Genomic DNA, 26,006 nt, shown 5'->3' with positions numbered 1-26,006 from the left:
TGATCGTCTATCTACCACAGGGGTGCACAACCTTTTTTGGTCTGGGGGCCGCATTGTCACATCGCTCTATTTCAAGGAGCTGCAAATAATAAAATGTTGATCGGCGCTCATCTGCCTATTACACAAGCCAGTGCAAAGTGACTGGGGAGGAGTGATCACTGCCACAGTCGTGCTGCAGATAATCGGACATCTTTCGTCCTGATAAAATATGCAAATCAGCCGACAAATAAGCAATTCCTTGTTTATCGACTAATCAGCTGCACGATTATACCGGCCAGATATAAGATATGAGCGCTCCTATGAACACTTGTTCCCAGTAATTGTCCCAAATATCGTGCTGCAGCATAACCCCTGAAACCGAAGAGTTATACTTACTTGCTCCCCGCCTCTCTGGTTGTTCGAATTGCCTCCGCTGTTTACAACTGGCAGTGCATGGACATGGTCATGCACCACTCCACGCTCAGGTCTGAACCCAGCCTTATAGGCGCCCTGCAGTAGCACATTAACTTGCTAGTGGGGAAGGCGCCTATTGGTTAACGCTTGAATGACCAGGCCCGAAAAGGCCTTAAGGACCAAACACTTTTTTGTGATTTAGTGCGCGTGGTGGTTCAAATGGTTGTAACTATCTTATTTGTTGGACTACCAAAATAATTTTTGCAACAATTTTTATTTGGGGGAAACTGTACAAAACGTTTTTAAAAAGTATATTTTTTTCAAACTATAGCTCCTTATTCTTTAACCCCTTAAGGACACAGCCTTTTTACACCTTAGGACCAGGCCATTTTTTGCAAATCTGACCAGTGTCACTATAAGTGCTGATAACTTTAAAACTCTTTGACTTATCCAGGCCGTTCTGAGATTGTTTTTTCGTCACATATTGTACTTCATGACACTGGTAAAATGAAGTTAAAAAAAATTTTTTTTTTGCACCAAAAAATACCTAATTTAACAAAAATTTTGAAAAATTTGCAAATTTCAAAGTTTCATTTTTTCTACTTCTGTAATACATAGTAATACCCCTAGAAATTGTGATGCCTTTACATTCCCCATATGTCTACTTCATGTTTGAATTATTTTGGGAATGATATTTTATTTTTTGGGGATGTTACAAGGCTTAGAAGTTTAGAAGCAAATCTTGAAATTTTTCAGAAATTTACAAAAACCCAATTTTTAGGGACCACTACAGCTCTGAAGTCACTTTGCGAGGCTTACATAATAGAAACCACCCAAAAATGACCCCATTCTATAAACTACACCCCTCAAGGTATTCAAAACTGATTTTACAAACTTCGTTAACCCTTTAGGTGTTGCACAAGAGTTATTGGCAAATGGGGATGAAATTTGAGAATTTCATTTTTTTGGCTAATTTTCCATTTTAACCCATTTTTTCCACTAACAAAGCAAGGGTTAACAGCCAAACAAGACTGTATCTTTATTGCCCTGACTCTGCCGTTTACAGAAACACCCCATATGTGGCCGTAAACTACTGTACAGCTTTTTTTTTACACCGTTTTTTTTTTTTTTTTTACGGTGGTCATCTGAGGGGTTAGGTCATGTGATATTTTTATAGAGCCGGTCGATGCGGACGCGGCGATACCCAATATGTATACTTTTTTTTATTTATGTAAGTTTTACACAATGATTTAATTTTTGAAACAAAAAAAATCATGTTTTAGTGTTTCCATAGTCTAAGAGCCATAGTTTTTTCAGTTTTGGGGCGATTATCTTGGGTAGGGTATGATTTTTGCGGGATGAGATGACGGTTTGATTGTTACAATTTTGGAGTACATACAACTTTTTTGATCACTTTTATTAACTTTTTGGGGAAGTAAGGTGGGCAAAATTTCAATTTCATCATAGTTTTTAATTTTTTATTTTTATGGCGTTCACCGTTTGGGTAAAGTAACATGACCGTTTTATAGATCAGGTCGTTACGGACGCGGCGATACCAAACATGTGTAGGGAATTTCATTATTTTTTTTTTAATCAGTGATAAATGTGTTTTTTGATTTTTACTTTATTTTCACTTTTTTTCACTTTCTTTTTGACCCAGACCCACTTGGTTCTTGAAGATCCAGTGGGTCTGATGTCCTTATAATACAGTACAGTACAATATATAGTACTGTACTGTATTTTACACTTTGTCTGAACAGATCTATGCCTTTCAGCACAGATCTGTTCAGCACCATGGACAGCAGGACGCCTGAGAAGGCGTCCTGTTGCCATGGGAACCTTCCCCGTCTGCTCAGTTATGGTCAGAACTGCGCAGACGGGGAAGGGTAAGGACGGGGCTTGGGGGGCTGCCTGGGAGCTCTCTCCCTCTCCATTCGGAGGGGCTGCAAAGGCACAGCAGCCCCCCGATGGGAGAGGGAGGGAGCTCCCTGCGCTGTTAACCTTTTCCATACAGCGGTCCGTACGGACCGCTGTATGGAAAGGGTTAAACGGCTGACATCGCATCACCGATGTCAGCCGTTTATACCAGGGTGCCAGCAATGTGCTGGCACCCTGGTATACCCACTAGACGCCAACGATTACGCAATGGGAGGCGGGCGGGGGATCGCGATCCCGCCTGCAGCACCGCCCGCCTCCCGCACCGCCCGCACCGCCCGCAACCCTCCCCCTGCACCTCCCACCCGGCAAAAATCACTAAGGGGTGCAGAAATCGCAGCAAACCGCAGGTCTGAATTGACCTGCGGTTTGCCGCGATCGCCGACATGGGGGGGTCACGGGACCCCCCGGCGCATTTAGCCTAGGTGCCTGCTCAATGATTTGAGCAGGCGCCGGGTTCCGATCACTGCCAGCCGCACGGCAGTGATCAGAAATACACAGGGCGTACATGTACGCCCTGTGTCCTTAAGTACCAGGGCACAAGGGCGTACCTGTACGCCCTATGTCCTTAAGAGGTTAAATATGCAAACTGACACCAAAATAAATTATTATAATCAGTTCTCTATTTTGTGTAGGCCGTTTTGCTATATAATATGAAAAGTTTCACGTGAATGGGGCGGTAATGGTGACGGTTTTGATTGGTGTGGGTGTTTTTTCTTTTATGCATCATTTTTTTTTTTTTTTACTTAATATTATTTCTGCTACATAATATGTCCCCCAAGAGGTCATAAAAAGACTTTGGGGCACACTGTCACTTTTTTAAAATGTTGCACTTTTTCATAAAAAAGACTGTGGTGGGACAGTGAACACTCTTTTATTAAGCACTTTTTCCTTTTTATTAAATTTTTTAATTTATTTAGTTTTCACATTTTTTTAAAATCATTTTTTAACTTTTTTTTTTTTATATATTTTTACCACATAATTTGTCCCCAAGAGGTCACTGAAAGACCTTTGGGAGACAATAAGTGACTTTTTTGTACTATTACCACTGTAACTGGAGCATCCAAAGGAGCCCCAGTTACAGGGAAACCAGCCTGCTGCGGAGGCTTTGTACCAGGGCAGCGCTCCTCTGTTCCCGAGACACCCAGCAATCACATGATCGCTGGGTCCACACTGCAGACTGCTCATAGAGGAGAAGGCAGAAGCGGCTTCCCCGCTCTCGCTAATAGCCGGGGACCCTTTCTGCTCCTTCTACAGTGCAGGAGCAAAACCTGTGATCCATCTGCTGTGCGGCGCTCTGGGCAGAAACACAGCTGATTGTAGGATCAGCTGTGTTTCTGCCCAGCAGGGCGGGGGCCGCAAACCATGGCTCTGGGGGCCGCATGCGGCCCGCGGGCCGCAGGTTGTGCACCCCTGATCTACCAGGACCCTTCTGAGTCACTCCCAGCCAGTCTGGCTGCTGTCCATGCTACACATGATGGTAACTGAATATTAGCTGGTGGTCATAATAATGTGACTCGACTGTGTACACAAACTCACATAGGAACTTAAAGCATAATTGTCGTTTCAGGTGACTTTTCAGAAAAAGCTGAGATGTGTGTCCATAAGGACAACGTTATATCTGTCCATTATATGACACGTATATTGCATTTATCAGCATCTTTTCTCTTCCCTCTTCCACTAATGGTGGAGACTAGCTGCTGTTATGTTCCACATATTCGGCACATAGAGAAGAGCAGATCCTGATCCCTTATCTCTGTTTATCACATAAACAGGATTTGCAGCAGTATAGAGGACATTAACAGCAGTGCCGAAAAGTGTTGCTGTGAACTCAGCCCTGGTGTGAGAAAGAAAACTTACTATAGCCTTCAGCAGCATCAGTGTATTTGTCTCTGTGCCTCTCTTTCACTCTGCAGCTGCTTCCTCTTCCCACCTCAACTCTCCGTGGACTTCAGTGGTCAGATTGTAAGCTGATCCTTCAGTTAGCTGAAAATCTGTCTTGTCTCCTGAAACTGATTTTACCAGTAAATTGAAGGTAAATGATCAGTACAGGAGGCAGGGGAAGAAGTGGCTGATAAGTAGGGAAAGAGGCGTTTTTCTATAACAAGATATATTGCAGTTTTTATTATCTTGTTCTATTGATTTACACCTGACTTATGCCTGTAATACCTCTTAGAAGTTCATATTGGTGAAGCCTGAAATTGATTTCCATAACACAAGTGCTCCATACAGCATATATCCCTCTGTGGTTCTCCACAGAGAATTGCACTACTGAAATTCTGACACAGCATTTCTCAGGGCTAAAAATCCTTTTATGTACCTATCACCAAAAAGATCAGAACGTGAGGCTTTTGTATATCAATGTTTTCCCCTCCAGATCCAACTCCTGACATAACAGCTACTGTCAGAAAGCTACAGAAAGACAAAAGGTGACTGTCACAGCCCTCCATATCAGAGATAACCATACCACTGACAAAAACAGCTTACCGTGACAGAGTCAGCCAGGATAAGAGCGAGACCCACAAACCCTCCTGATGGTGGTACTTTCAGCCAGCATCTCATCATACAATGTCATCCACAGCCATGTCAAATGGTGATACATCGAGCAGATGACAAAAGAGCCACCCACGGTGACAATGTCACGTGCACACATTGTGTTGGACAGCCATGGTGTACAGTACCATACAACTGAGTACTTTCCTGTGTTTTTTCCTTAGGAACATCCATATCTGTTTTTACATATTCTGCCTTAATTTTTGATACTCTGGGAGACAACTAAGAAAAAGCTGCAGAAGTAAGACCACTGTAACATATGCATACAAACAAAATGAGAGCACGATAGAAAAGATAAAACTTGTGGCTTAGGCTGTTCGCATCAGAGCTGCTATTTCTGTTGTTCTGCTCTGTTGTAGGAGCAGAACAATGAAAGTAATGTAAGTGGTGTTTCCATCCAATGACTCAAACAAACGTTGCCCAACTGACCCCATTGACTAGAATGGGATCTATAGGGTTACCATTACAAAACTCTGCATTTTACTAGACAAAATATTGCAGCTTGCTGTTTTGGATGGAATCCGCAACAGAGGCCCCAAGCTGAGCCCCCGACCCAGATGTGAACATACATTTATGATGCAATCTAATAGATCTTTTTGTTTCCGTTCTGCAGTCTCTTCTCAGCATCCCAGGTTCTCCGTATCTGTCCAGACACAACAGCAAGAGCAGCATCTTCAGTTTTCGGAGAAGTTTCAGAGATCCAGTCTCTGAAAATGAGTTTGCAGATGATGAACACAGTACAGTGGAAGAAAGTGAAGGAAGACGAGACTCCTTGTTCATTCCAGTCAGGCACAATCGGAGGAATAGCTATAACAGTGGGTACAGCCAGGGCAGCAGATCCTCTCGCATCTTTCCAAACCTGCGAAGGAACGTTAAAAGAAACAGCACAGTGGATTGTAATGGCGTGGTGTCATTAATTGGTGGTCCGGGTGCCAAAATCCCTGGTGGACGTCTTCTGCCTGAGGTGAAAATAGATAAGGCAGCTACTGATGACAGCGTAAGAAAGTCTATAGTAGTTTAGTCTAGGCATGGTGGTCCACCCTTCTGCTTCCTGTATGCCGCCCTGAAGTTGGATCCCCCCCGGTGGAATGAGTATTAGTTTTCTCCTCCTAACCTTATGCTAACCTTTTTCTAAACCTGTAAAAAGATTTTGATTTGTCTTTTTATGCTATGTATGTTATGTTTTACCCAAAATTCTACTATCTTTTCCTGCGTCTAATTTGGAGACAAAAACATGGTGGAATTTTACATTTATGGTTTTATCCTTAAATAAGAAAATGGCATGTTTCCTACAGGTCAATAACCACAAATTTTTTACTACCTAGAAAAATACCTATGCCTAACTACCCTAGGGCACTTTCAGAGACATTTTCAAAAATTATTGATTTACATGTATTTTGGGCTAATAAACATCTTGTAATGTTTTAAATGTTTTATGCCTTTTGTCTGTTACAGCTCCCATTCTTCACACTACATAGCAGCGGCTGAATGCAGACTGGCTGTCTAATAGCTCATTTTCTGGCACCCCTATGGACTTTATTGGGCTATGTACTAAGCTGGTTTATGCTCAACTTTGATTTGGGCATAAAACAGCTTAGAAGAGAGTTCGGCCTAGATCAAAGGGGTACCAGAGCACGAGCCATCAGACAGCTAGTCTGCATTCTGCAGCAACTATGTAGTGTGAAACATAGGAGCGTGTAGAAGTCAAATCGGGCATAGCTATCATAAGGGCTTAGGGGATGTTCATACGACAGCTTCTTATTCTCTGTGCGGCCGCGGCTTTAAGCTTTCACTCCGCGATCCTCAGTGCTGCCTCCCATTGAGATGCATGGGAGGCAGAGAGAATGTGGGAGCTGGCTGGTTTTCGGCTAAATTTCGTCCTGTCTGCCTGCGCCAAAATTCCGCTTAAAAAGCCGCTGTGTGAACGTCTCCTTACTGTTACACATTCCTTTGTGGCTTGTACACAGAGGGGGCAGGGATTTTTTGCACATGACTAATCCAGATAAATTTTCTAAGCTAACCCTACAAAATATTTTTAAAGAAACATTCCCACAAACATATTTATTAGAAAGGTAGATGATTTAAACTGTTTAACAGTGACTGTATTTGTGAGTTATAACCTCCCTTCTGATCCTCAGCTGTGTCATATGACCAACACTGACTCTCCAAATAACACAGCATCTTATGTGTGGACAGGAAGTCCGTTTCTCTATGTATTCCTTATGGGAGTTTCAATCTCTGTCTCATAGGAATGAATAGAGACGTAACTGACTTCCTGTTCTCTGTCAGTTGGAGATCAGAGTGTTGGTCACATGACATAGCTGAGGATCAGAAGGGAGGTTATACCATAAGTCACAAATACAGTCACTGGTAAGAAGATTACCTTCACTACAGTTTACCTCATGTACCTTTTTAACAGATACAGATCAGAAAAAGAAAATTGGGAGTGCTACTTTAAGGATTTTTTATTTGTAGTGTGTGTTCACAGATTTCATCCATAAGCCATCAAACGGTTTTCATTATTTTTCCATGAACTTTCTAAAGCCATGTTTACATGCTGCCTTGACCACAACTCCACCTCCTGCAAAATCCTATGGCTATTATCCGCTGTGAGTTGGTTGGGTTTTGTTCGCGTGCATCCGCAGGAAAGTGTAAATGTTGCTTAAAAGGGTTTTCTGACCTTTTACTACTGAGGAACTATCCTCTGGATAGCAGTGTAGAGAAATCCGCAGCACTCGTCCAATTCAGTCAGTGGTGTTTTATTTAGTAGTTAGGCAGCATACATAGCTATGTATGCTGCCTCACTACTTAATAATACACCATTGACTGAATTGGACGAGTGCTGCGGATTTCTCTACATTGCTGTTTCTACTGGGATCCCGAGCCAGGACCTCACCGCATTGCCCTGGATGCATACCAGGTGACTTGGAACATTGAATATTAATTTATCCCACTAAAGGTCTTCGAGTGCTGCTTATCTTTCTTTTGTATCCTCTGGATAGATCATCAGTATCTGATCGGTGGGGGTCCGACACCTGTGACCCCCGCCGATCAGCTGTCTGAGAAGGCACCGGCGCTTCACACAGCTTACCAAGCACAGCGCCGTACACTGGCCTAGGAAAAGTTGTAAGAAGGCCGCGACGCTCACAGGAGCACAGGTGCCTTCTCTAACAGCGGATCAGCGGGGGTCCCTGGTGTCAGACCCCCACCGATCAGATACTGATGACCTATCCCAAAGAAAGGTCAGAAAACCCCTTTAATAGAAATTGGTAGCGTCGTCAAGGTGGTTAAGCCACAGCAAATTTCTCTTGGTGTTCCCTAATCTTCTCTTGTACATCACGCACAATCAGATGAATGACAACTAAATCTGCAGAACATGCTTTATTTCTCCAATATATCTGTAAATTCCAGTTTGTTTTTGTCTCATTGAACCCAAAATGGTCTATTATCTTTCACTTTCTTTCACTATATATCCAGATAGCATGTTAGCTTAGTGTTTTACTACTCCACTTTCCTTCTCTAACCTGGCATGGGTATTCAAGAATAGCATGATGCATGCTCATAATACTTAAGAATACAAATAAAATAGTTATAAGAATTTGAAAGCAATGGTATTTTATCATCACTACAGCAGTACAGACTCCTACATTTGTCATCTAGTCACCACCATCTGTTGTGGTTAGATGATAAAGAATTAAAGTGCATATTCCCCTTTCATCACCAGTTTACAAGTTATGTACAATGACTCCATATAATACATGTATTCACAACTCTAAGGGCTCATGCACACGACCTATTCACTTCAATGGGGCCGCAAAAGATACTGACAGCATACCTGTGCTATCCGTATGTCCTTTCCGTGGCCTCGCAAAAAAAATAGAACATGTCCTATTCTTGTCTGTTTTACAGACAATGGCAGGACGTTCCATTTCACAAAATGCAGGACTCTTAACAGCTGGTATCCGTGTGTATGAGCCCTTAGGCCGATCATACATAGTTTAGTCTGGCCCGAGGTTCTGCATGTTTCAAATGGCAAGTACAGATGCAGCCCAGCAAATAGTGGATCCCCTGGCCACGCCACATCTGTCAACAAGCTGATCAGCAGAAAGATCCCCTAACAGGTAGCTGTGCCACTAGAATCAGATAAATGAACACAACCTGGTGTAAAGACAACACCTCCCAAATTAAAAATTTAACTTAGGCTACTTTCACACTGGCGTTTTGAATTCCATTTGTGAGATCCGTTTCAGGGATCTCACAAACGGTTCAAAACAGATCAGTTCAGCCCCAATGCATTCTGAATGGATAAGGCTTGCAGCGTTTTGGTGTCCGCCTGGTGATGCGGAGCCAAACGGCTCCGTCCTGACTTACAATGTAAGTCAATGGGGACATATCCGTTTTCACTGACACAATATGGTGCAGTTGAAAACGGATACGTCCCCCATTGACTTTCAATGTAAGTCAGGATGGATCCGTTTTGACTTAGACTTTTTATTAAAAGAATAATGCAAACTGATCCGTTCTGAACGGATACAAGCGTTTGCATTATAGGTGCGGCTCCGTCTGCAGATACCAGACGGATCCGCACCTAACGCAGGTGTGAAAGTTGTCTAACATGCTGGGAGCCCTGAAGCCTGCAGAATTGTTAATGCAGCTCTTCACTGTACTACAGGCTGTAACTCAGGATCAGTACAGAATACAGTATTTACAAGGTTACTGAATTTATTATGCAGATTAATTCTACGAATAGACTTCACAATAGTGTTGAACGATTGGCATAAGTTTTAAAGAGGTTTTCCGGTTGTTTATTATTGATGACCTATCAGGATAGGTCATCAATATCTGATCAGTGGCGGTCTGACGCATGGCACCCCCGCCAAGCAGATGTTTGAAGAAGCCGTGGCCTCCTTGCAGCTTACCAGACACAGCACCGTCCATTGGACAGCGGCTGTGCTTGGTATTGCAGCTTAACCCCATTCACTTGAAGCTGTGCCTAGGCAGTGTGACCTATGAACATGACATCACTAGAAAGAGACTGTGGTTCTCACGGAGTGCCGCGGCCTCTTCAAACAACCGATCGGTGATGATGCTGGGCGTTGGACCCCCAATGATCTGAGGACCTACCCTAAGTATAGGAAATCAGTATTAAACGCCTAGACAACCCTGTTAAAGTACAATTAAGAATGAAAGGAGGAGTATATTGTCAGTTATGTGGGGTCATGATCATTCATATTAGATAACTCTAGTTCATGTGACAGTATTTTTGGATATACCAGTCCAGCAGTAACTCGCCCCTGACTAAAGTTTGATTGTCTGTATGGCACACAGTGAGGTAACTTACTGACTGCAAGAAAATATCAGTTTTTATTTGTCAAAAAAATATATATACATTTTCCTGAATAGTCTTCAATAGTCAAGTGAGGTTTTTCGGTTCCTCCATCTACTCTTGTCTAATTGAATTTATTGTTTTGCAGCCTACAACAGAGGTGGAAATCAAAAAGAAGCCTTCTGGGTCTCTCCGAGTGTCTATGGATCAACTGCATGCATCATTTGGGAAAAAGAATAGAGCCAATAGTGTCCTGAGTGTCCTGACGCATACTCTGGTGGAAGGTACATGAAACAGCTACTATCTGATTTAAAGGGGTTGTACTAGCGCTAGGACATGCCCCCAATGTCTGATAGGTGCGGGTCCCACCTCTGGGACTCGCACCTATACTTAGAACAAAGCCGGCAAAGTCAGGGAGGACGCACCATGCATGCGCAACCATCCTCCAGTCATTCCTGTGAGAGCGCTGAAAATAGCTGAACAGCATGTTTGGCTATTTTTGGAAGTCCCTTTGAAATGAATGGGAGGTGCACTGCTCAAGTCCGGCCACTGTTCCATTCGCTTCTGTGGGGGCTAACGGAAATAGCCGAGCCAGCGCTCTGGCTATTTTCGGTGCTCCCATAGGAATTATCATTATTATTATTTATTATTAAAGCGCCATTCTTTCCATAGCGCTGTACATATGAGAAGAGGTATACATAAATAATACAGACAATTGCACTAATCATAAACAAGACGAGTTACAAACTGGTACAGAAAGAGAGAGGGCCCTGCCCGTGAGGGCTTACAATCTACATGGTATGAGAAAAGGACACAATAGGTGAGGTTGAAGTTGGTCATGGCGGTATGAAGGCAGCAGGGTCACTGGTTGTAGGCTTGTCTGAAGAGGTGGGTTTTCAGATTTCTTTTGTAGGATTCCACTGTAGGTGAGAGTCTGATATGTTGGCGTAGCGAGTTCCAGCGTGTGGGGATGCACGGGAGAAATCTTGGAGGCGATTGTAGGAAGAGGTGATAAGAAGAGAGGAGAGAAGGAGGTCTTGTGAGGATGTGGGGATGTATCGGGAAAGTAGCTCAGAGATGTAGGGAGGGGACAGGTTTTGGACGGCCTTGTATGTATTTGTTAGTATTTTGAACTGAATTCGCTGGGCAATGGGGAGCCAGTGAAGGGATTGGCAGAGGAGTAATAGGGTGAGAGGTGGATTAGTCGGGAAGCAGAGTTGAGGATAGATTGGAGGGGTGCGAGACTGCTAGATGGAAGCCCACAGAGGAGAGTGTTGCAGTAGTCTAGGCGGGAGATGAGGGCATGTACAAGCATTTTCGCAGATTTAAATTGAGAAAAGTGCGGATGTGGGAGATATTTTTTAGTTGGAGGCGGCAGGCGGTGGAAAGGGCTTGGATGTGTGTTTGGAAGAAGAGGGCAGAATCCAAGTATTGGTGCGGCTCCCAGAAGTAGGACCCGCACCTATCAGGGGCATATTATATGCCACGAATGTATGAGATGGTAAAACCCCTTTAAGGCTCTGTTGTTTTTCACCTAATATTTCAATTTTTCCCTATGTATACCACAGACATACAGTATGCCACAATACATACATACATACAGTACAGACCAAAAGTTTGGACACACCTCATTCAAAGAGTTTTCTTTATTTTCATGACTATGAAAATTGTAGATTCACACTGAAGGCATCAAAACTATGAATTAACACATACCTTTTTTATTTTGTCATATGTCTTGTCAATGGGGCCCTTGTCATATGAAGACGAGATTGAACAGTGTTGGCAATGTTTATGTATGTATTGTGACAACTCTGGGGTCACTTAGTTCTCTTGGATCTTCATCTTCTGGCTAAGAGGGTTGGTGCACCTCAAGAAGCCACTCCAACACCATAGATTTGGGTGCAACCTGACCGCAAACAGCTTTATTTCCATTACGCCCCATGACAGCACCTGTGAGAGATCCTCCCCCTCCGGACAGGAAACAGGAACTTCCCAGATCTTTAAATTGGTCTCTTGCCTTCCACTGCTCAGTTCTTTCCTGTTTCCTGTCCAGGGACAGGAGGATTTTTTTCCAGGTCTATTTTTCGGCTGCAGGACCTCTAGGGTTAAAAGGGAAACCTAGTGGAGGTACCTGTCGGCGTAAGTCTCCACTAGGAGCCGCTGAGAAGCCCGGCGTCTGCTGCTTTTTTTTCCCTTCTTCGGAGCCATGGGGGGATGCCTGTAGCTGCCTTGTGACCCTGCCTGCCGGCGAAGTTGCGGCGTGAGGGGGAGGTACGTCTTCTCCTCTCATTGAGGCTGGCTGAGCTGGGCGTGCGCGTCGCACCGGAAGTGACGCGTGCGTTCCACCGGCCGGAAAGGGGGAGGAGCTTGAACATGGCGGGCGCTGCGCTGCCCATTTGAAAAAGGGAACGCCGGCCAGCCAGCGTGGAGGGAGCAGCAGCAGGCAGATACTGCCCGGACGCCAGGCGGCACCTACAGCCCTCCATTGGCCCCCCTTGAAGCAGCATTATCATGCAAGAAGAAGGGGAAGTACAACAGCGCACCGACAGACAGGAGCAGCTTTCGGAATCCAGCATGGTACTCCTGGGGGTTAAAGAAGCCCCAAGAAAAGCTTCACACAAATTCATTAGCTGCAAATACTACCTTCAAGTACTACATTAAGTACAGTGAAGAGATATTGCAGGAGACTGAAGAGATACTGCAAGAGATTGGCTTGGAGTTTGCAACTGGCTCATCTGTGTGTTCTTTTGCTAACCATTGCTTGAGAAGAGGTAAGGAATTTGCTCAGGTGTTTGCTATTGTGCGTTTGCTAATGAGCCTAGCTCATTGAGGTGTTACATTTGTTGCTGGGGGAGGAGCTTGTGAAGGAGTGTGTGTATATATAGAGACAGACTCATTAGCTGGCCTAATTCATTAGCTGCAAATACTACCTTCAAGTACTACATTAAGTACAGTGAAGAGATATTGCAGGAGACTGAAGAGATACTGCAAGATACTGCAAGAGATGGCAGATGGGTTACTGTAGGTTCTGGAAGACTTAGAGTGGTGGATAGAAGACATGTCCCACAGTCGGTGATTCTCCAAAATTCATTTGCAGCACTCTCAGAATGTAAGGACAACATGGATATGGACTCAAGCACAGAGGGTGAGAAACCATCGACTCCTATGTCTAATGTATGCAAGACTGCAGCCAAGGACAAAAAAGATAAAGTGAAGTCTCAAAGGAAGCAGCTGTTGCTGGGTGATTCAATCATAAGAAGTGTGGAGCTTAAAGAAAATGGTTTTGTGAGATGTCTCCCTGGGGCTACTGCTAGAAGAGATAGAAGACGTATTATTAATATTGTTAAGCAAGCAAAGCAGGAAGGGGACGTGGATGTTCTTGTCCATCTAGGGACAAATGACCTGGCTTGCAATGAAGTGTCAGAGGTGAAAAAATATTTTATCACACTTGGTAATGACGTACAGGATTTTGCATCCACCATTTCATTTTCTGAAGTTCTGCCTGTGCATAATGTTCAGAATGATAGGCAGAGGCGCATAAAGGAGTTCAACACATGGCTTGGTAAATGGTGTCAAGAGCAAGGATTTGGCTTTGTTTCTCATAATAGCTCTACTTGGAATAGAAAGGAACTGTACAAAAAAGATGGTTTGCATCTTTCTCTCAAAGGAACAAATGTACTTAGTGAACAACTCCAAGAATTTGCGAAAGAGTATTTAAACTAGGAAGGGGGGGCAAAAGAGTGAAAATAAAAGAATCCAATTGCCCCCCGAAACAATGCCAGAACAGGTCAGAAGCACAGAGGGTAAGAAATAAGCTCCGAGTCCTCTCTACAAATGCTCGCAGTTTAGGTAAAAAAATCAATGAACTTGGGTCAATAATGGCATCTGAGAATGTAGATTTAGTGGCTGTTACGGAGACATGGTTTAATGAAAGAAATGACTGGGACATAACCATACCAGGGTACTCTTTATACAGAAGAGACAGAGAAGGCAAGAAAGGAGGAGGAGTGGCCCTGTATGTGAAAGATAGCATTAAATCTAACCTAATACAAGTTGGTGAGGCCAACATAGAGTCAGTTTGGGTTACGTTGCAGTTTGCTAATCATGCAGTAACTCGTGTAGGTGTGATATATAGACCACCTGATCAAGTTAAAGAACTAGATGATCTACTAGTTGAAGAAATAGCTAAAATGACAATGAAAGGAGAAGTTATCATTATGGGAGATTTCAATCTTCCAGATATAAACTGGAAAACCAAAATAGCAAGTTCTACCAGGAGTACAGATATTCTAAATTCCCTACTGGGGTTATCCCTACAACAAATGGTTGAGGAGCCAACCCGGAGGGAGGCCATTTTGGATTTGATATTCACAAATGGGGATTCGGTATATGATGTCATTGTCGGCGAAACCTTGGGATCTAGTGATCACCAGTCAGTGTGGTTTAATATAAGAACTGTGAAAGAGTCCCACCACACAAAAACAAAAGTTTTAGATTTTAGAAAAACAGACTTTTCAAAAATGAAATTAGTCATAAATGAGTCCTTATCAGACTGGAACGGATTACATGGAGTCCAGGAGAAATGGGACTACTTAAAAGGTGCATTATTGAAGGCAACAGAAAATTGCATTAGACTTGTCAGTAAAAGCAAAAAAAGGAAGAGACCACTGTGGTACTCAGCAGAAGTGGCCCAAATCATTAAAATAAAAAGCTAGCATTTTGTAATTATAAAAAAACCCAGAGCAATGAAGATAAGGAAATCTACAAGATTAGGCAGAAAGAGGCCAAGCAAGTTATAAGAACTTCTAAAGCTCAGGCAGAAGAAAAACTAGCTCAGTCTATGAAAAAAGGGGATAAGACATTCTTCAGATATATAAATGAAAAAAGGAAATTAAAACAAGGAATAACTAAATTAAAAATAAAGGACGGAAGGTATGTAGAAGAGAATAAAGGGCTAGCCGACTGCCTTAATGAATACTTCTGTTCAGTTTTTACAAAAGAAAAAGAAGGAGAAGGACCTCCACTAGAAAGGATGACTATTAAATCGTTTGATGCATGTGTCTTTACAGAGGAAGATGTTCTAAGTTTGCTGTCTAAAGTGAAGACAAATAAGTCACAGGGGCCTGATGAGATACACCCAAAATTATTAAAAGAGCTTAGTGGTGAGCTGGCAAAACCGTTAACAGATTTATTTAACCAATCATTAGTAACAGGAGTCGTCCCGGAAGATTGGAAATTGGCAAATGTCGTGCCCATTCACAAGAAAGGTAGTAAGGAGGAATCGAGCAACTATAGACCAGTGAGTCTGACATCAATAGTAGGCAAATTAATGGAAACCCTATTAAAGGATAGGATTGTGGAACATCTAAAATCCCATGGATTGCAAGATGAAAAACAGCATGGGTTTACTTCAGGGAGATCATGTCAAACAAATCTTATAGATTTTTTTGACTGGGTGACTAAAATAATAGACGGTGGAGGTGCAGTAGACATCGCATATCTAGATTTTAGTAAGGCTTTTGACACTGTCCCACATAGAAGACTTATCAATAAACTGCAGTCATTGAGCATGGACTCCCATATTGTTGAGTGGATTAGGCAGTGGCTGAGTGACAGACAACAGAGGGTTGTAGTCAATGGAGAACATTCAAAACAAGGTCATGTTACCAGTGGGATTCCACAGGGATCTGTACTGGGACCAATTTTGTTTAATATCTTCATAAGTGATATTGCAAAAGGCCTCGATGGTAAGGTTTGTCTTTTTGCTGATGACACAAAGATATGTAACAGGGTTGATGTTCCTGGAGGGAAACGCCAAATGGAAAAGGATTTAGGAAAACTAGAAGAATGGTCAGAACTCTGGCAACTGAAATTTAATGTGGATAAGTGCAAGATAATGCACCTGGGGCGTAAAAACCCAAGGGCAGAATATAGAATATTTGACACAGTCCTGACCTCAGTATCTGAGGAAAGGGATTTAGGAGTAATTATTTCAGAAGACTTAAAGGTGGGAAGACAATGTAATAAAGCAGCACGAAATGCCAGCAGAATGCTTGGATGTATAGGGAGAGGTATAAGCAGTAGAAAGAGTGAAGTGCTTATGCCGCTGTACAGATCACTGGTGAGACCTCACTTGGAGTATTGTGCGCAGTACTGGAGGCCATATCTCCAGAAGGATATAGATACTCTAGAGAGAGTTCAGAGAAGAGCTACTAAACTGGTCCATGGATTGCAGGATAAAACTTACCAGGAAAGGTTAAAAGACCTTAATATGTATAGCTTGGAAGAAAGAAGAGACCGAGGGGATATGATAGAAACTTTTAAATACATAAAGGGAATCAACTCGGTAAAGGAGGAGAGCATATTTAAAAGAAGAAAAACTACCACAAGAGGACACAGTTTTAAATTAGAGGGGCAAAGGTTTAAAAGTAATATAAGGAAGTATTACTTTACTGAGAGAGTAGTGGATGCATGGAATAGCCTTCCTGCAGAAGTGGTAGCGGCAAATACAGTGAAGGAGTGTAAGCATGCATGGGATAGGCATAAGGCTATCCTTCATATAAGATAGGGCCAGGGACTATTCATAGGATTCAGATATATTGGGCAGACTAGATGGGCCAAATGGTTCTTATCTGCCGACACATTCTATGAGAGCTAAGGAGTGTGGAATTTGCAAGCGGAGGTTGGATCCGTCTTACCCCAAAACATGTTGTCAACCATGTCTGGATAAGTTAGTGGCAGAGGAGTCTTTATTGCAAAGTATCCAGGATTTAGTTAAAAATGAAGTCCGTTCTTCTGTGGAGGAGCTTAAAAAAACCCTGCCTAGCTCATCCAGACATAAGAGGGCCCAGGCAATAGTGGAGGATACTATGGACTCGGGGTCTGAGGAGGGAGCTATTGCAGACTCAGATTCCTCCTCTGAGGATTTGGCAGGGAAGCCGTTATTTAGAGCTGAAAATACGGATCTACTATTGAAGGCGGTTAGATCCACGATGGAGCTTGAGGAAGAAAAGGAGTCCAGGTCTAGACCAGAGCTAATGTTTGAGAGCCTAAAGCCTAAAAAGTCTAGGGTGTTCCCCATTCAGGACTGTATCAAGGACCTGATTAAACGTGAATGGGAGAAGCCCGATAAAAAATTATTTATCCCTAGAGCGGTCAAGAGAAAGTACCCCTTTGACGATCAGGAAGTGTCAGCTTGGCAGGAAGTACCGAGGGTAGACGCTCCCGTAGCTAAGATAAATAAGAAGTCAGCTCTCCCGTTTGAGGATTTAGGGTCCCTTAAAGATCCCATGGACAAAAGGGCTGATGCATACTTAAGGAAGAATTGGGAAGCTTCCACTTCTGCCTTTAAACCGAATATAACGACTACCTCGGTGGCAAGGTCATTACAGCTCTGGTTGGAGGAATTAGAGTCTCATATAGAGAACAAGACTCCTAGGGATCAGCTGCTGGAGGCTATACCAACCATGTCCAGTGTAGTGGACTTTATCTCTGATGCCTCCGCTGACGCATTGAGGCTTTCCGCTAGGGCGGCTGCACTGTCCAATTCAGCCAGAAGGTCGTTATGGTTGAAGGGGTGGAAGGGCGATGTAGCTTCAAAATCTAAGCTTTGTGCCCTCCCTTGCCAGGGAGATTTTTTGTTTGGGTCAGCCTTAGGCTACTTTCACACTAGCGTTCGATCGGATCCGTTCTGAACGGATCCGATCATAATAATGCAGACGGAGGCTCCGTTCAGAATGGATCCGTCTGCATTATATTTGCAAAAAAAAAGCTAAGTGTGAAATTAGCCTGAGCGGATCCGTCCAGACTTTTATATTGAAAGTCAATGGGGGACGGATCCGCTTGAAGATTGAGCCATATTGTGGCATCTTCAAACGGATCCGTCCCCATTGACTTACATTGTAAGTCTGGACGGATCCGCATGCCTCCGCACGGCCAGGCGGACACCTGAACGCTGCAAGCAGCGTTCAGGTGTCCGCCTGCTGAGCGGAGCGGAGGCTGAACGCCGCCAGACTGATGCAGTCTGAGCGGATCCGCATCCATTCAGACTGCATCAGGGCTGGACGGAAGCGTTCGGGTCCGCTCGTGAGCCCCTTCAAACGGAGCTCACGAGCGGACAGCCGAACGCTAGTGTGAAACTAGCCTTAGATGATATTTTAGATAAGGCATCTGATAAGAAAAAAGGATTTCCAGCACCGTCCTTTCCTAAACAGGGGAAGCCATTTCGGAGTAATGAAAGAAGGAAAGGGTTTGGGGATCAAAAGAAAAAGGAGGGAGTGGAGATCTGATAAATCAAAAAGTGTGCTGTTTAAATCCAGACCTCAAACATCAAGTTCCACTCAACAATGACGCCAGACCCCAAGTAGGCGGTCGTCTTTCTTTATTTTTTTCCGGCCTGGCGAAATATTACCGCAAGCGCCTGGGTAAAGGATATTATAAAGGAAGGCTATCGCCTAGACTTCAAGAGACTACCACCCAGAACATTCAAAATTACTTCATTAAACCAAAATTCTCCAAAACAGGCGGCACTTTCGGAGGAAATAAACAACCTCCTGGAAAAGGCAGTCCTTGTTCCAGTCCCAAAGAACGAACAAGGAGAGGGTGTTTATTCAACCCTATTTCTGGTCCCCAAGCCCAACGGTACGTTCAGGCTGATAATAAATCTGAAGGGTCTCAACCAGTATCTGTCCTACCAGAAATTCAGGATGGAATCCATCTCTTCCACGGTCCTCCATCTGTTCCCCAACTGCGTGATGGCCTCAATAGACATAAAAGATGCCTACTATCACGTGCCCATTCATCCTTTGTCCCAAAGATACTTGAGGGTAGCAGTGAAGATGGGAGAATCAATCGTCCATTTGCAGTTCAGAGCACTTCCTTTTGGGATATCACAGGCGCCGAGGCTCTTCACAAAGCTAATGGCAGAAGTAAGAAGGTCAGACATCATTATAATCTCATACCTAGACGACCTTCTCTTGGTAGGGCAGTCCCCAGAGCTGTTGAAATCTCAGATACAGAAGGTCCTGGGGATCCTGATGAGCCTGGGCTGGTTAATAAATTGGGACAAATCATCCCTGATTCCAACATCCAAATGCGTTTTTCTAGGCATCCTATTGGATTCTCGGACACAGAAATCTTATCTTCCGGCAGACAAGAAGGAGGGTATTCAGCAGAAGATCAGGTCTTTCAGCAAAACCAGGGAAGTCTCCCTAAGGAAAGCTATGTCTATTCTGGGTCTGATGACGGCTTGTATTCCGGCTGTGAGGTGGGCCCAATTCAGGTCCAGAATACTCCAATGGCACATTTTGTCCAATTGGGACAGGAGGTCGCTATCCCTGGATCACAAGATTGTGGTCCCAGGGTCAGTAACCCGGTCCCTAGCTTGGTGGCTAAGAACCTCGAACCTCAGTCAGGGGGTAGAGTGGGTGAGACACGACCCCTTAATAATAACCACCGACGCAAGTCCTTGGGGATGGGGGGCCCATTCAGTTTTGGGGTTTTTCCAAGGTCCTTGGTCAAGTACCCAGAGTGCTCAGTCCCAAAATGCCAGGGAGTTGAGAGCAGTCATGTGCGCACTAAAGGAAAGTCTCCCATCTTTGTCTCAAAAACATGTCAGGATCCTATCAGACAACGCCTCGGTGGTAGCTTATATAAACAAACAAGGGGGAACAAGATCCTATCAACTAATGCAGCTGGCATCCAGGATTTTCTTGTTAATACAGGGGAAAGCTCTTTCTCTCTCAGCGGTTCATTTGAAAGGCTCAGAGAATCACCAGGCAGACTTTCTCAGCAGACACAGATTCAGTCAGGCAAATTGGTGTCTGAATCAGGAAGTGTTTCACCAAATACAGGCCCTATGGGGATCCCCTACGATAGATCTATTCGCCTCAGTGGAAAACAAGAAATGCGAAAAGTTCTTTTTTCTCAGCAGGGAGGATCAGTCGATGGGCACGGATGCGCTTTCACAGACATGGGGGAAGGGCCTAGTCTATGCTTTCCCTCCCATCAGCCTATTGCCCAGAGTTATCCAGAAGATCAGGGGGGAACAGGCAACAGTGATACTAATAGCACCATTTTGCCCAAGAAGAGTCTGGTTTGCTTGGTTGAGGAGACTATCAATAGCCGATCCCTGGGTGCTTCCAGAGAGACAGGACCTATTATATCAGGGCCCTCTACATCATCCGGAAGTCAAGAACCTCCACCTGACAGCTTGGATTTTGAGAGGACATTCTTCAGGTCTAGAGGTCTATCAGAACAAGTCATTGGGACTCTCCTAGCTAGTAGGAAAAAAGTCACCTCCGAAATCTATCTGAGGGTATGGAAAACCTTCCTTCGGTTTGCAGGTCCAGGCTTAGACTTGAGCTCACCCAACATCCCGTTAATTTTAGACTTTTTACAGGAAGGCCTTAACAAAAGGCTAAAACCCAGCACTCTCAAAGTACAGGTCTCGGCACTGAGTGTCCTGTTTGACTTTCGATTGGCTATTCATCCTTGGGTCAAGAGGTTCATTAGGGGATCCTCTAGACTATGTCCTATAGTTAGATCTAAGTCAGCCCCATGGGACCTTAACCTGGTTCTTTCTGCTCTAACCAAAGCTCCGTTTGAGCCTCTGGGGGACATCCCCTTAAAGATGCTGTCCTATAAGACCGTATTTTTAGTGGCCATTACATCTGCCAGACGAGTAGGAGAACTATCTGCTTTGTCCTCTTCCCCACCATATACTCAGATTCTGGAGGATAGAATTGTTTTCAAACCGGATCCTGCATTCCTACCCAAAGTAGTGTCGGTATTCCATAAGTCTCAGGAAATAGTTCTCCCTTCCTTTTGTCAGGACCCAAAGAATGAAGGAGAAAGATCTTTTCATACTTTAGATGTTAGAAGGTGTGTCTGTGCATATTTAGAGTCTACGAAGGGCTTTAGAAAAACCCTGCAACTCTTTGTTCAGTTTCAGGGTCAGAACAGGGGCTCGAAAGTTGCAAGCCGTACCTTAGCCAGATGGATCAAGAGAGCGATAGGTCTGGCATATTCACTATCAGATTGTCAGGTCCCTTCAGACTTTTCAGCCCATTCCACCAGGGCAGTAGCCTCTTCCTGGGCAGAAAAAGGGTGCGCTACCATCGATCAAATCTGTAAGGCTGCAACGTGGAGTTCCCCCTCTACGTTTTACAAGCACTATAGATTAGACCTTTCATCTGTGCAGGATATGTCTTTTGGGAGAAAGGTGCTGCAGGCTGTAGTCCCTCCCTAATAGTTATCTAGTCTAGTCTCTCACAGGTGCTGTCATGGGGCGTAATGGAAATACTTCAATTACTCTTACCGGTAATATGTTTTCCATGAGCCCATGACAGCACCTACATAATTCCCTCCCTTAAATAAAAATAAAAAAATAAATAAATAAATATATGTATATATACATATATATATATATATATATATATATATAAAAAATGATGGAAAAAAAAAAAAAAAGAAGAGAAATCTATTCTTTAGTATTGTGCCAAAAAGGAGGTATGACTGGCATATATTTGGCGCAGAGTTTTTTTCTGGTATGCTTTCTCGCTTGTGTTTTTAGTTTTCACTATATATAGGTGCATTGCTGGTCCCAGGAATCTTGTCAAATACTGAGCAGTGGAAGGCAAGGGACCAATTTAAAGATCTGGGAAGTTCCTGTTTCCTGTCCGGAGGGGGAGGATCTCTCACAGGTGCTGTCATGGGCTCATGGAAAACATATTACCAGTAAGAGTATTTGAAGTATTTCTTGACACTTTACTGTTGTCCCAAAAATACTTGTGGGGCAATGAAAATGCACAATATTTCACACAATGTGAACACTCCTACATTAGAAAAATAAAATGTAACATAAGGAATATATTTTTGTTTATCTCCCTCTACTTTAAAATTTATAAAAAAGCTGAAAAACCCCTTTTAAGGGGAATATGTTATCAGAAAATGACCTATTCACAATTTTTTGTGTTAAACATGTTTTGAAGAAGTCCTTTTTATTTAACATATTTTCTATATTTAAAAAGTCCTGAAATCTTGCAGTATTCACTGAGCCTACAAACTGACTGACATGTACTGTTCTGAGAGATCTGTTCTCAGCAATTATCTCCTTTTCTGCACCACCAGGATTACAATAAGCGATAGCTCCTATATATATGTAACACGGGATCCACCATTGACAACAGGGACACAGCTTGCCTCCTCTCCCTCCCTGCATAATGACTTCTGCACAAATCACTGAACTTGTGTCTGTTGTGCTTGTGGTCTATGTGGCTGCTGTAGATCTGATTACTGAATGTGGTTATGTGGTTAAACCTATGTGTCTGCCTTCATAATCACGTATGGAAAAAAATATGTATTATCAGATGTAGGTTAGAAAAAAAGTATATGTATTAGTATCTAGTTTTAAAAAAAGTACAGTAGATATAGAAAATGCTGGTGTCTGTAATTTACTCTATTATTTTCTTTCTCTAGAACTGGAAGAATCCCAGAGGAAGTGTCCACCTTGGTGGTACAAATTTGCAGACACATATTTGATATGGACGTGTTGCCCTTTGTGGGTACGAATCAAGACCATAGTAAACATGATTGTAATGGATCCCTTTGTGGATTTGACCATAACCATTTGCATTGTCCTTAACACTTTGTTCATGGCCATGGAGCACTACCCTATGACTGAACAGTTTGAAGGAGTTTTGTATGTAGGAAATCTGGTAGGTTATTTCATGTAGTGTATGTTTCATCAGACTCTATTTACATGTGTGGGGCAAGAGCTACTTTCATTCATATTATCATAACCAATTGTATATCTGTGTATACGAGGTGAAATGCAAAAATGTATTAATTCTCAGTTCATTCTTCAAGAAGAAACTGTAAATTGTGTGAACTGAATAGTAGTGAAATACGAATCGTTTGGCCAGAAAATAGTAAATACAGTAGTATCCTCCAGAGCATGACATCTTATAAAAACATGGGGGTTGCAAATTTTTGCTCAGGCCAAATTTTGCACAATGCGATAGTACTGCTATAGCCAACAAAATGTGGGCAGGCTTGGCAGTAGAGACCTGACCACAGTCGATGTGACAAATCTAGTATGATTTACTGCAGAAACTTTGGGGAGCCAGTGAAGGGATTGGCAGAGGGGAGAGGCAGGGGAGTAAAGAGGGGAGATGTGGATTAGTTGACAGCAGAGTTCAGGATAGATTGAAGGGGTGCGGGAGTGCTAGATGGAAGGCCACAGAGGAGAATGTTGCAGTAGTCTAGGCGGGAGATGATGAGGGCATGTACAAGCATTTTTGCAGACTCATGGTTGAGGAATGCGCAGATGCGGGAGATATTTTTGAGTTGGAGGCAGCAGGTGGTGGAAAGGGCTTGGATGTGTGTTTGGAAGGAGAGGGCAGAATCGAGGAGAGTGTGTAGCCATTGATCGTGATAAATATGTCTGTTGGGGGGGGGGGGGTTGAGCAAGATGGGGGTAAGATGATAAATTATCTTTTATCCATGTTAAGTTTAAGAAAGCGAGAGGAGAAGAAAGAGGATATGGAAGATTTGTGTGTCGTCAGCATAAAAGTGATACTGAAAGCCATGGGAGTCTATGAGCTGTCCCAGGACGAAAGTGTAGATAGAGAAGAGCAGGGGGCCTAGGACAAAACTTTGCGGGACACCAACAGAGAGGAAATGAGACGAGGAGGTGTTGTGAGAGTGGGAGACGCTAAACGTCCGGTCTGTGAGGTATGATGTGATCCAGGTGAGGGCCAGGTTGGTGATGCCAAGAGATGAGAGGGTTTGTAACAGAACGGAGTAGTCAGTGGTGTCAAAGGCAGAGAACAGGTCAAGGAGGAGGAGGACAGAGCAATGTTTTGCATGGTGAAAAGTGCTAACATACTCCCTTTAATACATTTGCTGTATCTCACATTGGGTTTACACTGGCGTATGATATGCCACCTTAAAGGGGTTGTCCGATGCTGGTAATGGCCCCCCATACGCCCGGGCCCCTCACACTGGTTCTACTTACCTGGCTCACCGATCCCTGCGCCGCTTCTGGTCTCCGCACTGCGCAGCTGCTTCTCCCTAGCATCGTGGGTGACACTAGAAGGCACGTCCACGTCATCGCCTGCCTTTGGCTGCATCCCCCCGACACCGGTTTTATCCGCGCACGGGGAGAAGCAGCTGCGGCAGTGCGGAGACCAGGAGTGGCTCGGGGAGCCAGGTAAGTAGAATCAATGTGAGGGGCCCCGGCGTATGGTCCATTTCAAGCTTCGGATAACCCCTTTAAATGAATCTCCCTGAAAGAGTTCTGCCTTTGAATAGTTACAGACTGCCACGTGGGCATGCCAAATGCTGTTGAATAGCTTAGAGATCTCTTAGCTCATGTTTTATGCTTGATACCAGTAAGTGATTATTGCCTGCTATTTATTTCCTCAGGGCTTGCTCAGCGTGTTTTAGTCCTTTTCAGCTCTGTTCCATTCGGGCAGAGCTGAGGTTCTTGACTCCACCTTGTCTGTGTATTAACAGAATCCCATTATAGATTTACCAGAAGTAATGAAAAACTGATTACAGCAAGTACAGAATGATTATACAATACAGTCTAGTAAACCGCCAGTGAGAAAAATAGGATTATAATGCAAAATAGTTACACATATTACATAAAGAACCTGAAGGGGGGCATTTATCAAATCAGAAATGTCAGTTTTGTAGTCTAAAAAAGTCGCAAGTCATGGCAACTGCAACATTCAGTTAAATGAGCAACATTTTGTGATCTTCACCACTTTTCACAGTGGTCTATGTGGCTAAAGGTGAGATTAGACCTGGATTATGGCTCATTTGCTATGTGCGAGTTTTGCAAAAGTCGCAACCTAGGCCAGGCAACCCCCCGGTGTACTTTTACACCTAAAGGTGGAAACCACTTTGCACTTATATATTATTATGGTGCACCAATTCATAAATTTAGTGCAGACACACAAAGCAAAGCCAGGCTTAAAGGGACACTGACAGCCCCAATTAGCATATTTAGGTATATATACGTGAGTACAGGTCTTATAAAGTCTATTAAAATGATCTAAGTATCCCCCCTGTCCACCTTATAAGTACCAAAATATAAAGTTATATAACCTGCTTGTCCGGTCACCAATCTGCCCAAGGGGCGGCGTTTCATCACAAAATGCGCCCAGCCAGCCGCTCCTAACTGCCGTTCTGAAGCCCCGCCCAGCTCATCAATATTCACTTCGCTGGGCGGCGGCTACAACTCTCCCGACTCAAGTGCCCGGCACATGCGCATAAAGCAGAGGCTGCAGCACGTGAGTCGGGAGAGTTGTAGCCGCCGCCCAGCGAAGTGAATATTGATGAGCTGGGCGGGGCTTCAGAACGGCAGTTAGGAGCGGCTGGCTGGGCGCATTTTGTGATGAAACGCCGCCCCTTGGGCAGATTGGTGACCGGACAAGCAGGTTATATAACTTTATATTTTGGTACTTATAAGGTGGACAGGGGGGATACTTAGATCATTTTAATAGACTTTATAAGACCTGTACTCACGTATATATACCTAAATATGCTAATTGGGGCTGTCAGTGTCCCTTTAAAAGTGACACAAAAACAACAAATGATAAATGACCCCCAAAGTCTGTATTACACTGTCTGGTGAAGCCAAAATCAGGTGTGGATCATAAAAAGAGAGAAAGTATAATGATAGATACTATCTTACCTGTCTCTATTTGAATCCACTCCTGGTTTTGGCTTCAAAAACTGCATAAAAAAACCTGAACATGTGGCAACACCCTAACACTGGCCAATGCAAAGT

At 43.6% G+C, this 26,006-nt stretch overlaps 1 protein-coding gene across 1 annotated transcript in view; it reads left to right on the top strand.

The window, feature by feature from the left end:
• SCN8A (sodium voltage-gated channel alpha subunit 8) overlaps positions 1–26,006 on the top strand; it is a 147,154-nt gene that overhangs the window by 61,609 nt on the left and 59,539 nt on the right. Inside the window, exons 10-12 of the mRNA XM_044285453.1 lie at positions 5,495–5,878; positions 10,356–10,491; positions 22,685–22,923. Coding sequence (XP_044141388.1) covers positions 5,495–5,878; positions 10,356–10,491; positions 22,685–22,923 — 759 coding nt within the window. The remainder of the gene's footprint in view (positions 1–5,494; positions 5,879–10,355; positions 10,492–22,684; positions 22,924–26,006) is intronic.

This window comes from Bufo gargarizans, chromosome 3, assembly GCF_014858855.1.
Source record: "Bufo gargarizans isolate SCDJY-AF-19 chromosome 3, ASM1485885v1, whole genome shotgun sequence".
In the NCBI taxonomy this organism is placed as follows: Eukaryota; Metazoa; Chordata; class Amphibia; order Anura; family Bufonidae; genus Bufo; species Bufo gargarizans.
Note: the sequence above shows the minus strand (reverse complement) of the source record. Positions and strands in the feature narration are given on the sequence as shown.